This window comes from Beta vulgaris, chromosome 3 (assembly GCF_026745355.1).
Source record: "Beta vulgaris subsp. vulgaris cultivar EL10 chromosome 3, EL10.2, whole genome shotgun sequence".
Taxonomy (NCBI): domain Eukaryota; kingdom Viridiplantae; phylum Streptophyta; class Magnoliopsida; order Caryophyllales; family Amaranthaceae; genus Beta; species Beta vulgaris.
Window position 1 is genome coordinate 14,626,144 of NC_079204.1, and position 18,719 is coordinate 14,644,862.

Here is an 18,719-nt window from a genome sequence, read left to right on the forward strand (position 1 = left end):
AGATGGACGTTCGCCCCATAGCACGAACGTCCGGCTGTACAAGTGGTAGTCATTTACAATAAATTTTACTAAAAAGTTTTTGTGCTCAAGATGCTTTAGATAATTTTCATATTTTGTTTGTGTTGTAGACTTTTTGCTTGTATTGTTTTCAAACATTTTAAGTTGGTTGGTTATAATTTATAGATTTATACATTGAATCATTCTATGGAGTAGGGCTGGGTACAAGATGTGTATCGAACTAGCGGTACACCCACACGCAAAAAATTAGTTTTCGAATAGGGGTGTTGATGAGCCGAATCGAGACCGAGCATAAGGTTTATTACTCGTTTTTTCGAGTTTAAATTTACTAGTTCAATCTATCTTAAAACTCAAATCGCGTTAAAAAAATATATTACATATATTCTATAAACATGTTTAGACTACTTACTTTGAGTTTTTGACAAGTATTATGAACCAATTTAAGTATAACTTTTCATTTAATTTCTATAATATGGAAAATAACATAGCTAAAATATATTTCGAATCTGCTCACGAGCTTTTCGAATCGAACTATGCTATGCTCGGCTCGTTGTAAAAGTGAGTCATGAGTTTCTAAAAGTGAAATATATATGTTAGCTTAAACCTAACATTTGTAATGTTTTTTTTTTTCACAATGGATAAAGAAACAAACTAAGTAATAGAGGTGGTGAATTGTGGACAAGTTCGAGCACAAATTTGTGCTAAATCATGAGCTTGTTGAACTTGTTGACGATTCACTTTTAACCAAAAAAAACACCAATTGAAAGAGTGTGTCAATGTGTTGATATGTTGAAGAGTCCATGAAATAGTTGCCGGAGCCGAATTAAGTGCCTGCAAAGAAGTGAGGGGTCGTTTGGTTCAAAATAAGGAATGGAAAGGGAATGGAATGGGATGAAAGGATGGAATGGAAATGGAATGTGTTACTTTAGACATTTGTTTGTTTTGATGTAGGAATGGAATCATTAGCCTAATGACTCCCTTACTTTTTGTTTCCTGTGGTGTGAGGAGGGTTTCAAGATGGGGGAATCAAAATTGGGCTAGTAAGGGAGTGAAAAAAATGGATAACCCAACCAAACATAAAATAAGGGAGTGTGTTACCTCAATCCATTTCCAAGCCTAAATTATTTCCAACCAAACGGACCCTGATTAGATTAGCACAGTCTGGTGTTAGGACGTAGAAATGAGCAATATATGTTAACTAAAAGCTCTTATATGCATTGATTAAAATTAAATTCCATAACCAAAAAAACTTAATGTAGGAACTTAGCTTAAAAGTGAACTAGAAATGTAAGATGATAAAGTTTAAAAACTTTTTTACACTGTATTACCTCCCTTTCCTAAAAAATTTCCTTGTTACTGTTTCTACAGATAGGGCTAAAAGTTATTCGGATAAAATCCAAAATCCAATCCGAATTAGTAATTCGGATTTGAACTGTATTCGGATTGGATTCGGATTGAAATTTTTTGAAAAATTGGATTTTCGGATCGGATTAAATTGAGGGTAATTGGATCCAAAAATCCAATATAACTGAATAGTAATATATCTTGTATCATGTATCTGGATTGGGCTTAAGTGCTTAACTGATTTTTTATTATAAAAAAACTTACTCCCATAGCCCAATACACATAGCACTTCAATCCTTCCCCTAAAACACTAGCTGCACTTAATTCCTCATTTCCTAAATCTACTAGGCTACTGTTGTGCTTAATTTATTTCATCGAACAACTAGAGTTCTAAAAAAAATCGGACTTTCGGATCGGATCCAATCTAGAGTATGAAATTTCGGATTGGATTGGATCGGATTCAAACCCTAATTGGTTTGGATTCGGATTGAAAATTTGAAATCCAAATTTTATTCGGAAATTAGATTGGATTAGGCCCTAATCCAAACCGCACACCGAACTTTCATCCCTACCTACGGATACCAATGAGGATCCATTTGTGTAGGGTGTGAGATGAGTAAAGTAGGAGAGAGAAAGGGGTTTAGATAAATAAACAAATAAAAAGGGGTTAAAGTAGGAGAGAGAAAGGGGGTAAAATTGAATTAAAAATGTAATGGTGGACCATATGATAGGGACATGAGAGGGTAAAAAAGGAAAAAGAATTTCCAAATAAGGAATAAAGTAAAAGAGAGAAGATTTTTTAGAAACACATTTAAACAAAAAGAGGGAAGATCTTTAAGAAACGGAGGGAGTATTGCTTTAGCAAAGTGTGAGATATCGACATGTCAAAAATAAAATCAAAAAACGAAAAAAACATAACGACTAAATCATAGTAACTAGTCTCTCGAAGCCAAAAAAAATTATGAATTTGAAAAAGAACAAATTATAAATTTCCTAATGAATTAAAATTAGTACACCCCTTCACTTATTAGGCAAACTTGGGTACTCAACACCTTATGTTTAAACCTCTATATTTCACTTCTTGACTCTATTATATTCAACTTATTCTAACTTATTTTAGAAAAAACAAGATAATAGAATATAAGTTGAAATTATGTTAGACCTCACAATAAACACAAAGTCTTGAAAAAGATGGTCTAACGTTAGTCTTAACGTGAGACCTCACCATCCCAAGAGATTATATATTTAGAAAACGTACATCGTCTTACAAATTCTCACGATAATATTTTGGCAAATTAGTTAAGTATTTTAGCACAATAGTTTAGAGTTGGTATGCTTTATGTAGACTTTCATTATTTTTTAGTTAACATATTCAATACATTAGTTAGTGCTATTCTATAATTAGTTAAGATTAATTGAGCATTATTTTGGTTTCTAATATAAACGAAGAAACAACTTTTTTACAAATTTAAAATGTCAAATACAAAAGACAACCTGAAAAAATAATTTAAAACAACCTAACATTTGGAGTAATTATTGTACCAATTTCACTTTGGTTCTTGGAATTTATTTTTCTAGTCTTCTCAAAATGACTTTTCCTTCTTGCACTTTCTCTCTTTATTTTTGAACCATATGGGTATAAAATAACCAATGTAGTTGTACTTGATGAGCATCATTCTTCTACGATTGGTTTAATAGTTAAGACTTTGTTTATAATTGCACTAGTATTTTCGTAGACTTCTTGTAGTGTCTTTCTTGCATCTTCATTATCTTGACTTTTGAGAATGAGATTACTAATTTTCTCAAGGTTTCATATTGGCATGGGGTTACATTGGTTTATCTATTCATTTCTCTTTTCCACACTTTCCTCCTCACATATCTAATCCATCTTTTGCACATATATTTATTAGTATTTTTGTGATTGAATGCATGTGCATGATTCTCAAGGCATGAAAATAAACAATCCTAACATCATAACGATTACTCCCTCTGTCCCAAATTATTTGCTACATTTGCTTTATCACAAAGACCAAGGAGGGAGTGGGGAACCACTGACAAAACAAGAATGGACAAAAAGCAAATAGGTAAATTGTGGGACCTATGTACTATATATGAAAATATTTACAAAAACCAAGGAGGGAGTGATGGCAAATTTGTAAATAAAGTGTGGGACCTATGTACTATATATAGAAATATTTGCAAATGTAGCAAATAAATTGGGATATACCTAAATGGCAAAATGTAGCAAATAAATTGGGACGGAGGGAGTACTTCATATTATTTAACTATTATGAATAAATTAATAACTAATAACATTTAGGTATTAGTTATGTTTTTCAAATAAAAAGTTAAACTTTCAAACAAAGTTAAGTTTTCGGGTACCAAAAGTGATATGATCTGTTTCTTCAAAGTTTTTACAAGTGCAAGTTATCATCTAACAATGGGCAGTATATATTACCTTTTGTGATGAATGTGTCAAACTCATCTTTCACTTCAAACATGATAAACATCCTATCAGGTGAAAAAACAAAGTAAATGTTTGAGGACATTGTCATTGCAAACTCGTGCTCAAATATTTTACTTTATCCAAATTAAACATCTAATGCAGGTTGTATGCAGAGAACGGAAGAGGAAAACAATACTAGTTTTAGGGCGTCTCAATGGATTAGAGAAGAAAGAGATAATGTTTATGTGTCACACTGAAGTTAGCATCAATAAAATGCATTATAATATGAAATATATATGATATAGCTATTATACTCCAAACTAATATATTCAACGCTTAACTGATTCATCCAGAAGCCATTTAAGACTCGCATAACTAATGGGTGCAAGCGCTTAACTAATTCAAGTAAGTCTGGGATCGATTCTCATTGCTGCACATGTGTCTCATCCCCGCACTCATTGGAATTATAATCCAGTTGTACACGTAATTTCCACCTCGTTGTTCCTACTTCCTGACCTCCTGCTTCAAGTTCATCGCTTTGTCCTATCTGAATCAGCATAAAATGGAGAAATTGCCAGTTCCCTCTTTTCTTCTTCAAGCTAATCTTTTTTCTCTCTCCAATTCTCAGCTAACTTAATAACAATACAATTCTTCCGCTCGCTCAATCTTCTTTCTCTTCAAAATCTCAAACAAAAACATGCTCAAACTTTTATCTCCCAGAAAATGGAACCCTCTCAAAGCTCACCATCGCACGCCTTTAAATTTCTTAGTATCATCTCATAAATCTCAATCTCAATTTGATTTATCATCATCTGGGTGTTCTTCAGAATCTTCAAATTTCTTGAATTCCCTTTTTTCTCGCACCCATGATCGATTTTTCTCATGTGGCTACTCGTCAAATCCTCGAAATTTGGAAAATTTATGCGGAATTGGAAGTGGGTTTTTGAGAAATCACAGTTTGGTGCAATCAAAGAGGGGTTTTTGCAGTGATTCGGGCCGAGAATCGATGGAATACGACGTCGTTATAGTGGGGGCTGGGCCTGCTGGGTTATCTGCTGCTATACGGTTGAAGCAACTTTGTCTTGAGAAGGATGTTGATTTATCTGTTTGTGTTGTGGAGAAAGGTGCTGAAGTGGGTATGTTTATGTTCTGTTAATAAATTTATTGGCACACTAATTATCTTAGAGCCTTAGAGGGGTCACACCGTCACGTTTTGTTTATTTCAAGTAGTAATGTAAGTAAGACGAACTATCTGTTTATTGTGTGTTTAAGCTTATATGAATGAGGTAGTATAAGAAATAAGAATAAGGTTATGGATAGATTTTGCATTATTATGTTTCTGGATGACTTTGCTGTGATGATAGTTCACGTTTCTGAGCTGTTTGAATTGAAGTGATCATCTTTGAATTTGGATAAGATAAAAGTGCATTCTGCTTAACTTACCATGCCATGAACCTAGTCAATAAGGCTTTTTGGTTTGAATGCTATTTGTGGTAGAGTTTTCAAGTGTCAAGTATATGCAATCCTTATTTCGCAATTGCATAAGAGACGGGCCTACTACTTCGAAACAAATACGATGGGACTTGAGAGTTCAATGAGTAACTTGACTTGATCAGTTGGTGTAAAACGTAAAGCTCCCAGATTACTCACTTGTGACTTCTTGTCTATTCGAAGCAAATATAGTGCTTTAGGTCCGTTGGTAACCATTGCGTAATTGAATCCTACTTTAAGACTGTTACAATGGTTGATTGCGTTTCCCTTCAGAGGCTGTATGATATTGGCTTTGGAATCTGTTGCAGAAGCCATTAGACGTAGTCTATACTTTGCTACAAGCCTACAAGGGAATTGATGTTTATGTTCCCTTTTGTGCTAAAGCACATGCAAGAAATTTCCATTTTGCTTTCTAGTTCACTGACAAATATTACTCTTGCCTTTGGTTGTGTTTTTCTATGCAGTTTATTATTAGCATCTAGTTGACTCTACTCACTTTTTTCATTTCTGGTGTTTCTAGGAGCACATATATTATCTGGAAATGTCTTTGAGCCTCGAGCATTGGATGAGCTCATTCCGGAATGGAAGCATGAACAGGTGCCTTTTCATTAGATCTATTTTCTGTGGGAATGAATAAACTAGATAGTTGTGTCTAGGGCTATACTGCTACGTGATGAATATAGTGAGCTTATGATAGTATGATTTGCCCTCTTAAACTTGTAAGTTTGGGTGTACATTGTCATAAAACAATAGCTTTGCCACCTCTTGTGCTGTGTATGGTTGGGGTAGGTTGGATAAGGGGTTGCTAAAACACTAATAGTTGGAGTCCACTTTAGACTCTAGCACATAGCAATGGTACCAATTACACACTTTTTGGTAATACTAAAGTATTATTGGAAGCTTAGAAGAACTTGTAATACCAAGTTACCAACTAAACACTTCCTAGTACCAATCATGTTCTAGTACTATGAAGGTGTTTGGTATATGTACTATGAAATATGTATTGGTACTATAATGCCTTACACCGGCACTAAAAAAAAACTCATACCATCAACAAGGGTTGTTCTCTTTTCAACTTATTTTACTCTTATACTTCATTTTTTCGAATGACTTATTTCGACTTTGGCACTATTCACATACATGACTTTGACTATCTCTTGTGATTTGTACTTCAGGAAAAATACAGTCATGTGGGAATTTGGGATCTTGGTAGATTCGTCTGAATGTATCTTTTCTAAATATCAACTTTTTAAAATTTTTGCTTATTGATAATTAGAGATATTAAGATTCAAATTAGTGCCTCGGCAACTGTGCTGAAAGAATTGGGTCAACTAAAAAAACAGAGGAAGTATAAGGAAAAAGTTTAGAATAGTTATGAAAAGTTCAAATTAGTGTCTTGGTAAGTGTACCTAAAGAAATGGGTCAACTTGGTGCTCTCTTTGTTGATCGAGAGATTTGGTAAGCTAGTGTTTTAGTGATGCTTCAATTCTCTGGACATTCTATTTGTTCTATTTTATTGTTCTTGACTTCATGTTGCATAGACTAGCCTTTCACTGCTCTTTGCTGTTGATCTAGAATGTGAAAGTCAAAACATGGAACAAGAAAGGTAATGACTTATTGATAGTAAAGATAAAACAGTGAAAATTATGAAGGCACGACCCAAAGTGCTTTCCACTTCTTTCTTTGTAATTTCTGGCTCACATGGCCCAAATGTTCTATTGTCTATCTCACAATCCAACTTGAAAGATGTTCTGACTTCATGAATGCGAACATAATGTGCTTAGGCCATGAAAAGCGTTCCTTTTTTTCATATAGTTGGCGAACTTTTGTGCTCAAATCACACTTTTGTTTGCTACTCAATTTTGACTCAGCTTCGTATCCTGATTATCAACTTTATGCGTTTTACTAGATTTTGCAGCCATGTTTAATTCTCAGTAGGTTCATCAATTTGCGTACTTTTAGAGTATGAACAATAGTAACACCATGGATTTGTTTTTCTGTGTATACAGGCACCTATTGATACTCCTGTTTCTTCTGATAAGTTTTGGTTCCTTTCAAGGGATCATGCATTGTCGCTTCCAAGTCCATTTGACAACAAAGGAAACTATGTTATAAGGTGGTTTCTTAAACAATTTGATATCTAAATTTTTTTTATGCTAATTGAGTCAACCACGTGAGGTTATCCACAAGTACAAAAAAAAAAAAAAAATTCCAAGGTTGATTTAATGATATACAATGTTAATCTGCAAGTACCCAATAAACCCCAGAGCATCAAAACGAAGTTCTTGCCACGTCACATGGTTCCAATAAAACAAACACATCACATTTTTGTAAACAACTGACCAGTTCTGTTCCCAAAATAGTCGTACATAGATCCTTCTATTCGTCTGCATTAGGCTGTATTACTAATTCAAGTAAGTGAATCTCTGAATGAGTTCTATTCCCTTAATTTTCTAGGCATAAGCATTGAATGATTCCTCAGGTTTGTAGTTTTTTCTTTCTTATTCTTTTTTTAGTTTTGCTGTATACTTTTATATACTTCCATGTCCCATGTTGTTTCTTATTCAAGATCTCAAACTTACAATATTGTCTCGCCCAATTTCTCAAAGGGACAGAAATTTAATCCCCTATTATCCTTATAATGAGTCGTTTGATGTGAGTATCTCATTAAAAAAGTTTCGCTTCACAAAAAGCATATCCTAACTCTCAATGGGTTCTAATTTCTTTTTACCCTGATTGCACTCTTTACCTTCCTCATAACCCCTTTAATTGAAGTTGTTGTGCTTAGTTACTAGTTAGTCTATTTTTCATTAGAAATACTTGCCATTGTTAAATGTATCCGTTTATTTTTCTCAAGCTGATCTTTCCAATCAGGCACCTAAACGTCGTCATCCTTCCCACGACTCCGTTTAGGTGAGCTGTACTGCTTTCTCTAGAAATTGTGAGCTTGAACTGATTCTCCTCGCATTTGTTTGAGCATCAAGAAGTTACCTCCTTGAGCTCTAAACTTTGGATCTCCTTGCTTGCCTCTATTCCTTTGGTTGTGCCTCTGTTTTTGATATGGAATTTAATTTACATCATAAGATAAGAAGTATGTGATGCTGAAGGGGGCCTTATCTTCAATCAGAATAAGCTATTAAAGACTAACTCAGCTCCTCTGGATCTATTTAATGAAATAAACCCTGAAAGCCGCAGCCGTTCCAGTGCATGGGAAGTGAAGTAGGATATTTTATTGCAAAGCAAGCTTCCAACAAGGAAGGAAAATAGCCCAATCTACCAAGGGTCTCTGCATGTAGTCTTGTAACGTTAATGCTGCTGTGCAAGTGGATGTTCCTCTATCTAACATATTGTTCTCACATAGGCTCAAATTGAAAGAAAAGACTCTAGTCTTTGAATTTCTGGTAGAGATAGCAGGACTTGTTACATCTCCTTTGCAGGTGAAACAAGAGGGGTTTAATATAGCAGCATGCTTAGTGTGGTCTAGTTAGTGCTGGAAACCTATAGATTTTCTGGTGGGAGGACTAGGAATGCTAGCAATGGCAGATATATTAAAGGGCAGTAATTCTTTTGAGTCTTACCTCTCCGCTCCAGAGGTTTGGGCTCTTTGTTTTGTGTTTTGAAGATTCACAGGACTAGTCACTGGATATTTGTAGCGCCACGACAGGGACATGGTCATCGATTGCTAGCTATTGTCTTGACATTTCATGGGGCTTTTGCGAGATAGAGGGATGAAGCGTAGGGGTGGTGGCCTGGTGGAAACCCTTGTATTGTGATACTGTTTGTAGTTTTTTGAATTGCTTTGTGAAATCTGTTTGTTTTGTTGCTTATCTTTCTGTTTAGCAACTGTGCTTATGGTAAGCAAGAATCTATCTTCTTTTAATGTGTTCTGTTCTTGTGTATTTAGTGTCCCATACATTGGTTGTTACTCTTATCAGGCTGAAGATTTACTCTCTGTGGTAACAAGATCTCCTTGTCTTATGCAGTTTGAGTCAGCTAGTACGCTGGATGGCAATGAAAGCTGAGGAATTAGGGGTTGAAATATATCCTGGCTTTGCTGCTAGTGAGGTATTTTGTGCTTAGCAGAAATTCGATTGGCCTGATGTTTCGGCACCATGTTTACAAAACTTTGTATATAGACAGATCTTGTACAATAAGAATCATGAAGTTATTGGTATAGCGACAAGTGATATGGGAATTTCTAAAGATGGATCAAGGAAGGACAATTTTCAGCGGGGCGTAGAATTGAAAGGCATGTTTATCTGAAACTATTATCCCTAATCTAATATGCACTTTCAGATTGTACGAAATTATTAGCTGTCCACTTTATGCTGTACAGATGGAATTGTATTGCTCTCTCTATCCCATAAAAAAAATTTCCATTGCTTTTTGTAGAGTCTCCGATACATTATCTGACCATATCTTTAATTACATTGTAATAAAAATCATAAAAAGCTGATATGTAGAATGTACACATAGAAACGAATCTAACAAGATTGCACATGACTATGTTTTTTGTTATATTGGTGAGAATCTAAGGACGAATGGAACTTCGTTATGGACGGAGGGAGTATAATGGAGTGAAAGAGTTGTCAATGTTTGAGCTTTGGATTATATAGACTTAATTAAAAGGGGGCATTGAAATGTCGGCACTCCTTATTTGCTGTGAACACACATACAAAAAAATCGACCCGACCTGTAACCCGATGCGAAAGCAACCAAAATAATGGGGTTTGAACAAATTTTTTACTTGAACCCGATTGTATCCGAACCCGGAACATCTAAATTTTACCTTGACCCGGGAACCATTAAACTTATAGTAATAGTCTAATAGAATGAAATTATGAGAATTGCATTGCAATAAATACATTCAACTATCAAAATTGAGGACCCAATAATGGTTTTTGTTATGTAGACATCATTTATATAGTTTAATTTGGCTATAAAGGACTATATCTCATTATAACTTGCTATAACGTATTTTTGTGTATATATTTTTTATATCTATGACCCAAAGAATGAAAAAAGAAAGGGCAAATTCAAATCCCTTATCTCGTAGGGTCAACCCAAATCCGAACACTTTGGGTCTTGAACAAGCATTCTCCGACCTGGAAATATATTTTTCTAACCCGACCCGGCTGACCTGTTGACAGGTCTACAGACATCCTCATTGCATATCAAGCAAATGGTCAATTGGAAACAGCTTCTTTATTATTGCATGAATAAGACTGCATTTGTCTGACCTCTCCCCCCCCCCCCTTCCCCTCTCAGAGTGAGAGCGTAGTTAGAACTTAGAAGCATTGGCTGATGTTGTAAAGTTCAAATTGTATGAGCAGAAATATATATTAGTACTGGTTTCTGTCTTGTGATTGTTCACATTTAGCATTTTGTCTTAGCTTTTTTAGGCACTATTTAGGAGTATATGATTTAAAATGGGGCCTGCAGCATAAGGATGTCGTTTTTTCTCAGTAAGTTCAAGAATTCAAGTGATCCGACTTGAAACAGATAACAGACTATTGTGTGCTAACTGCTATGTTGTGCTGTGCCATCACCTTTGTATGCCCATGCTCCTCAAGCCTCAGGATAGATATTTGGTTCATTGTTGGAATAGTTGCTGATTATGGGCTTATGGTGATGAGTTTGGCTTTGCTTTTACTAGCCCTATATACATGTGATGCGCGCGTTGCTGTATTAAAAACGTAATTGGTAGAAAAAATAGCTTTAAAAAATTACTCTCACTAAAATAATGACATTTTTCAATAATTTAAATATTAATTACATAGGGGTATTAATTACATAGTTCATGGGCAAATGATGATCTTGGTATGTCCATAATCATACCATATGATTTTTGTTTCTCGATACCCTTTGGCTGGAACTTCTTTTTCTGTCTCCTTATTTTAACACTGCTTACTCTCTCTGAATCTATACTACTGAAACTAGCTTTTAAAATATTCTTGGTTAATTGCTTGCAGGACAAGTTACCCTTCTTTCAGAAGGTTGTCGAGGATCATTATCAGAGGTTTTTTTTTTTACTAGTACCTAATGACTACATCATGCTGCTAAATGGGGATGGAAGCTAACATATCATCCTACGTATATTTTTAACAGAAAATAATTAGAGAGTACAAATTGAGAGACAAGGGAAAATCACAACATCAAACTTATGCTCTGGGGATTAAAGAGGTGATCATGCTAATTTTTGGTGCATGTTATTCTGACTGAGGAACACTCTTAATGTGATGATCTTAGTCTAATGGTTTGAGAATTTCAATATTTATTCTTAAACTGACTTTGTAGACTTCTTTTAGGAGAGGGAAGAAATTTCTTAAGCTACTGCTAGCCCTAGGTACATACTACGAAATTTTATCTTAATTCGAGAAACAAAGAGATGAGGTTATGTTAGGCTGTCATATATGGAAGGAAAGATGTCAGTTTTGGACCAATGTCCTTAGTAATGTCTAGTCCTATCTGTAATATATATTGTGGCTCAGATCAAAAAGTAAATCCTTCTTGGGTGTGAAAGATTATCCTTGGTCAATACTACTGGAAAGTGGGCTATGTTACTCCGACTGTTCATTTTACCTCAAGTACGTGTGTCGGATTCTCTACACTCCGACACGGGTATGAATACTTTGACACTTCATTTTGGGCCAAATCATGTAAAGTTCTCATCAATAGCTGAATAGAACACTTGGGACATGTTACCCGAGTCCGAGTAACACAGATGGAAAGAAGGTGTTCTTTGGATGAAATTCTTGTTTTCCCTGGTATATTGCTGAGCATTCTTGAGATTACTCCTATACTTTGATCCCTCTAAATTTTGAGAAGTTTCATTTAACAGGTATGGGAAATTGATGCCAGTAAACACCAACCTGGTTTTGTGCTTCACACCCTGGGTTGGCCATTGGATAACAAGACATATGGAGGCTCCTTTCTTTACCACATGAAAGATAACTTGGTGAGCAGTGAAAATGTCGATATGTTCATATCTATGTCCACACACACATGCTTCTCTTTATTGAGAAGAATACCATTTCAATATGATTTCTGGCTTGGCAAATTGCTGGAACTGCAAGTGGGCTTGCTTGTTTTGTGTTTACTGGTGGCCTTTTTTGCTAATTCGATAATTAGACCTGAAACTTTTTAGGGTGAAACAGTTAAGCGCATTAAAGATAAAGTGGGCAGATAAAAAGCAATTAGAGTTCAAAAAAGAACAGTAGGTTAGTAGTACAAATTGTTTCTTGTATCTTATGGAGGGGACAAAATTTAAATGAAAAAAACTATCTTAGTTGACCCATTTTAGAAATAATATTTGGGAACTGTCGGCCTTGAAAAACTATCTTATGAAGGTTGAAAATCTAAATGAAAAACGCTCGGTTTCTACTGTCTAGAGCCTTTATCTTAGCTGGCCACATTTTAGTTAAAAAATATTTTGGAACTATTGGCCTAATCTTGCAGTAATGAATCATCATCATTGTTTCTACAAACTAATACTGTACTGTTCCATATTTGAGTTTCAAGCCTTATCTGTTCTCAAAATGGTATATCTTGTTTGGAAGTGAGAGTTATCTGTTTTCTTATTTTTGTGTCAGAAACTCAGAATTATCTGTACTAGTTAGTAGCTGAGTGTTTGCAGTTTCAGTAACTTATGTTTCCTTTGTTTGATGAAGGTGTCTATTGGACTTGTTGTTGCATTAAACTATCAAAATCCTTTTCTGAACCCTTACGAGGAATTTCAGGTAACCTAGAAATATCAAAAAGTAAATCTTTCTGAGTTGAGGCGATACTCTTCTTCTTTCAGACTCTAAGATCTCTTACATTTTACTTTGTGTAGAAACTCAAACACCATCCTGCAATAAAACCAATGCTTGAAGGTGGCACGGTTATCCAATATGGTGCTCGCACTCTGAATGAAGGTGGTTTTCAGGTAACTAGAGTACATTTTTATATATTTTCTATTCTGTCTACCGCATGTGGTTTAAAATTTGAAGTTTAGTTTCCCTTTCATATCCAATATTTTTACAGAACTTGCATACTAAACCTGTATATGAACGCAAATGTAGCCGTAGTGTGTGTGTGTGTGTGTGTGTGTGTGTGTGTGTGTGTGTGTGTGTGAGTGAGAGAGAGAGAGAGAGAGAGAGAGAGAGAGAGAGAGAGAGAGAGTGCACACATGCGTTTGTATGTGTGTATGTGCGTATGTATATATATACACACAAAACAGACATACATGTATTAATATACAATTTCATTTTTCCATCATCTGCTGTTTACTATATGAGAAATTCGAATATGATGGTAGCCAAATTTCAGTCTATTCCCTATCCAGTTTTTCCTGGAGGCGCAATTATTGGATGCTCTGCTGGCTTCTTAAACGTACCAAAAATCAAAGGAACACATACAGCAATGAAATCAGGTAGCGATTTATCTCTCTTGTTTTGGCTACAAATTAGGATGTCAATGTGCCATAACATGATAAGCCACTCACTATTTATTTACAGTTTTATGTATGCGTGTTAGTTTGTGTAAGATAAAACAGGTAACAAGAATGGAGTAGGCACTTTAAATTTGTCAAATAAATGAATGAACTTCACTTTTTATAAAGATTTATATTCCTCCATATTATTGGTATTGATGGACATGGTATGATGTGTTTACTTCAAGTTTGAACTACTTGAATCAGGCACCTATTGATTTCATGTTGAGATTTTCATTGTAGACATTAAAATTTGGTTGCTTCTATATTTTTCATCTGGGGTGAGGGGTTGGCTTGAACTGGGAATGACACGTTCAAAAAGCAGTGAGGTCAAGATGCAATGCATAATTCGACAATTTATCTAAAGAATTTAAGTACTTTTTATATGTGCTTTGAGGGGTGCCAGACAATAAGATTCATTAGTTTGCTTTCCCGGCATGAAAATTTCCTGGATGACTCAGAAGTTTTACACTTCTATGCATCCAAATGAGTAATTTCTGATGTCAACTAGCTGACATGGTTAAGTCTTGAGTGGTATAAGAATCGAGATTGAATCCTGTTTGCATCACTGCTCTATGTAGCTTAAGGATGCAAATGTTGCGCCAGTAAGATTATGTAGTGGCAGATGCTTATTTCTTGTGATTATGCTTTCTGTTCATCGTAGATGATAAAATTTTCTATTTGATTGCTAAAGGAATGCTAGCAGCAGAATCTGCTTTCGACCTCTTGCATGAGGGCTTGAAGATGGAAAGGTATTGGGACATGCTACAAACTTCGTGGATATGGGAAGAACTGTACGAAGCGAGAAACTACCGGCCTGTTAGTTAACATACACTCTTTTTAACTTATTTTTCTTGCTTCCCTGAAAGACACCACTGAGCTCTGAGTTATCTTATATATGTACTTTAAACTATTTGCTTTCTTTGTAAGCGTGTTCTTACTATCACATGTCCCAAAGAGTAGAAAGTTTTAGGAGCACCCATTGTCTAGATTTCTTTCACGTAAAAGGATTTTCTTGAGGAAAAAAAAACATGTTCATAGTTCCAGTGCTCACATGAAAATCAATCGATAATGGGAAATGAACTATCGTAAGATGTCCTTGCTCTTTATTTCTTATCTTCATTAACTAACATTTTGCTCAGGGATTGGTTAAAGATTGAACATGAAATGGGGGCAAATTCATTCTATTTATCTTCAAAGGCAATGTCGGGCATGCATGTCTTTTATTAATGGAAGTATAGTAGGTGTTTCTTTCTGGCTTGCATAGATAATGATAGTTGAATAAGTACTTTGGTCTGCCCAAGCATTTAGATTCTAATGAAGTTCGGAGGCATGTTATTTTCTTCTGCTGAAACACTTGCGATTGTTAATGAGGGTATTACTTTGAGATGAATAATTGAGGTACCCCAAATTTATACTTCTCCTCGAGGTATTCCGTCTGATTGATGATGTCAGAATAGGTGGGTTTATGTCATGCAATTTGTGAACATTTTTGGAAGTAGTAGCTTAGAGTGTAATGTGGCATTATATTCTGTGTATATCTAGAATCTGATGGTCATTCATTTGTTGCAGGCTTTTGAATATGGACTTGTCCCTGGTTTGGCCTTGAGTGCTCTCGAACAGTAATGCCTTGACTTCTGCAAATGATAATCTGTGAATTGTCATTTTCATCCTTGCATCATTTCTCCTGTAATTCTGAGGATTGACATTTGCAAATATCCCCTGGCAGTTACATACTGAAGGGAAGGTCGCCTTGGACTCTGAAGCATGGAAAACCAGATCATGAAGCAACAGATGTAAGTAGCACCCGTTCAAGAATCTTGAGACTTCTATTTCCTATATGTTATTATTTGCATAGGTTTGTAGGACCTTATTTGCTGCATGTCTTACCATTTACTATTGTAGTCCCTCAATCCCAAAGTGTCTTAGCTTAGCCACCCTTCTATTTTAGATTGTCCCATTTTATTGTTCTCTTTGGTCAATATTTCTAATGATCCAATCATCCCCACTCGTTAGTTACTTTCCATAATAAATGTGAAAAGTCAACGTGAACGAATACTATGGCCCTATGGGAGAGATGGTGTGTTTTTTGAGTCCAACTTCTTCAAAGCTGGTCTGGATAAAGTCTCACAGCTGATTGTGTTTTGTAACTAATTCTCTTTGGAGGATGCTGTTGTCTGATTAATGATCCGCCTCCTGATACCATTCCATAGTCAGAATCAATCTGTTTCTCTGACTTCTTGTGAGAAAATAATTAATCCAACTTTCTGTTCACCAATCTGTAGTTTTAGCAGTTCCAAATTTCCCTTTACCTGCCTAAACAAAGATGGTGATTGGTTCTGCTGAGCTCACCATTCACCTTGAAAACAGATTACACGCGACCTCTACTTTATATACTAACAGAACAGTTGCAGCATATATCAATCTAGAATTAGCTAATTATATATTTGCTTGGAAAAGGTTTCCTTCATCCTCACTGTTCCCTTATCTGCAAGTTAATGGAATGTGTAATCATATTTTTTCCTGTCATTTCCACTTCTTCATATTTCTCCTTATTGCTTACAGATTAATTGCTTGAATTTGGATATGTAGGTGGCAAATTTACATTCCCCAATTCATTATCCAAAACCTGACGGAGTCGTCTCCTTTGACGTCCCAACTTCACTATACAGGTAACTGTAAGTGTTATGCCATTAAACCTTTTATCCGTTTCCACATAAATTTTGAAGTGCAGTCATGGCTCTATTGTTGTTGCTGCTGCCTCTTGACGGGGTAGTCACTTCTATCGGCTCTTCCTAAACTCAGAGTTCCTCATCATAGATTTCAGACTAGTAAGTAAGCTGGGAGATGCCAGCATGGGTTTGAAACTGCTAGTGCCCAACAACGCCAAGTTGTAGCCTTTTATCATTGAATTGCATGGAAGATTCAAGATTTATGGTAGTAATTTTCATGGCCTGATCACTCGTGAATTCAATGATATAAAAGTGTACGGCTCTAGCTAGTTGATTTGATTCACTTGTTCATAGTTTCCCAATTTTCTCTTTCTGCAGAAATTACGCTGTTGAAAAATATCCATATCATTAATTATAAAGTATGGCAGTATGTTAGTAATTTTCCCGATTCATGAATTTAATCTCTAAAGGCATACAGTTATTCTTCTGTAGTCCTTTCTGCAGTTTCCATTCAAACCCTTGGAGAATTTACTGGTGTTAAATTGTTTTCATCACCTGCTTCCACCTAAAAGTGGAATCTACACTCATAGCAGGAGATGACCTTAGAACATTCAACACTTATAGAAAAAGGGAGAGAGCATGACATATGGCTCCCTAGACTGTACAATCTGTACTATAGAAAATGGAATGAAGATCTTTATCTGTATTATAAAAAAAACCCCTAAAGGACTGCCATCCGATGAGTGCACGAAACCTGGGGAACTCTAAAAGACTGTTGAAGAAATCCAGTGTGATATTACATTCTGTTTCATGTTATCGGTTTAATGAATGAAGTATAGTGATCCTACTGTGGCTTCTCCCATATGGTCATGTTACTACAATGTTTTCTCTTGAAGTCCTGCTTATTTTATATGGCTCTATTTTGCTAGGAGCAACACCAACCATGACCACGATCAACCTGCTCATCTTCGCTTGAAGGATCCCCTGGTCCCTGAACAGGTGAATTTGCCTGAGTATGCTGGTCCTGAGTCACGATATTGCCCAGCACGTGTATACGAGTGAGTTTTAATGTTTTAGCTCAGCTTTTGGTGATATTTCTTTGTTAATTTCTGATGGTTTACCTTTGAATTGTAGGTACCTTCCTGATGACGTTGGTGACATGAAGCTGCAAATTAATGCCCAAAATTGTCTCCACTGCAAGGTATACATGTTATCTGGTAAACCTCAAAGTAATCTCATTTGGTGGTTATTATCCCAAGTAGTTTATAGGTTAGATTAATGTTCGTTTTCTGTTGCTAATTTCTCAGGCATGTGATATCAAAGACCCGAAGCAGAACATCGAGTGGACAGTACCAGAAGGTGGTGGCGGCCCAGGCTACTCTGTTATGTAGGATGATCAGATGTTGATATTTCTCACTTGTCCTTTGCAGACTGCTTCGAATAAAAATACGCCATTCTTCTGTCAGCAATGATGTAAATAGTAGACTGTAATCTGGATGTTCCATGTTTAAGTTTTATCAGCTTGCAAGGTTTCCTTTAATGTAAAGGAAAAAATACCCTCTTTCTAATTCAATACTCTTTTATATGTAAAACCCTGCTGGTAAAAAAAACTTTAGTCTACAACTCCTGCTTCCAAACTGTTCTTACAATGTTTACATTATGGGTAGCTCGAATAGAGTTGAGCAATATTTTCAATTTCAAAGGAAACGATATGCAAGTTCTGAAAAATAGATGAAATTCTTAGTTTTTAAGTCCAGAGACTTTGACTTCGTAACGTTTGAATCAAAGAAGATTCTACTCTCGACTTGTGTTGTTTCCTGGCTATAATTTCGTGATGGAATTATCTTCCCCAAAAATGTGATACTGGGGATGAAAGCTTTGAGCACTGATGAACCCATGCCTGGTAATTCGTATGGTGATAGGGGTGAGTTGAACTAATACTTCCTTTTCTGTTAGTTATACCCAAAGGAAATGGTATTAGAGTCATTGTATGAATGTATGTTGAAAATATCAAACAAAGCACGTGTGCGGAGAAAACCTTTCCGAAAAGTAAAAGGTACAATCAATTCAAAAATCAAAACGTCCCAAACTATTCATATAAAGTGAAGGTAGTATGTCTTAGATTAAACTGATAGGTTTTTGGTTTAAACTGAAAGATATCAAGCTTAAATTGATAACCGTAATAGTCATGTCTTGCACTAAGATGGTCTCACACAAGACTTTTCGTATTTACTTATGCCACTCATAACAGTTTTGTGTTTCGTATTTTATCCAA

At 35.5% G+C, this 18,719-nt stretch overlaps 1 protein-coding gene across 6 annotated transcripts; it reads left to right on the forward strand.

Annotated features, from left to right (window-relative positions):
• The first annotated feature begins 4,306 nt into the window (after window positions 1–4,306).
• Window positions 4,307–18,067, forward strand: LOC104888845 (electron transfer flavoprotein-ubiquinone oxidoreductase, mitochondrial). Of its 6 annotated transcripts, XM_048641148.1 has the most exons (19): window positions 4,313–4,944; window positions 5,820–5,896; window positions 7,309–7,415; window positions 8,174–8,212; window positions 9,283–9,364; window positions 9,440–9,548; window positions 11,272–11,318; window positions 11,408–11,482; window positions 12,141–12,257; window positions 12,970–13,038; window positions 13,134–13,226; window positions 13,610–13,712; window positions 14,467–14,591; window positions 15,345–15,394; window positions 15,502–15,568; window positions 16,365–16,444; window positions 17,374–17,502; window positions 17,579–17,645; window positions 17,752–18,067. In XM_048641148.1, exons 1-19 carry the CDS (start codon window positions 4,506–4,508, stop codon window positions 17,833–17,835), a joined length of 1,959 nt encoding a protein of 652 aa, XP_048497105.1. In that variant the 5' UTR covers window positions 4,313–4,505; the 3' UTR covers window positions 17,836–18,067. The 6 variants fall into 6 exon arrangements, 5 of the variants coding, with proteins under 5 accessions (XP_048497109.1, XP_048497108.1, XP_048497107.1 ...); XR_007272530.2 differs by lacking the exon at window positions 17,752–18,067 and having other exon boundaries at window positions 4,307–4,944; window positions 16,365–16,450; window positions 17,579–17,604; XM_048641151.2 differs by lacking the exon at window positions 12,141–12,257 and having other exon boundaries at window positions 4,312–4,944.
• The last annotated feature ends 652 nt before the right edge of the window (window positions 18,068–18,719 follow it).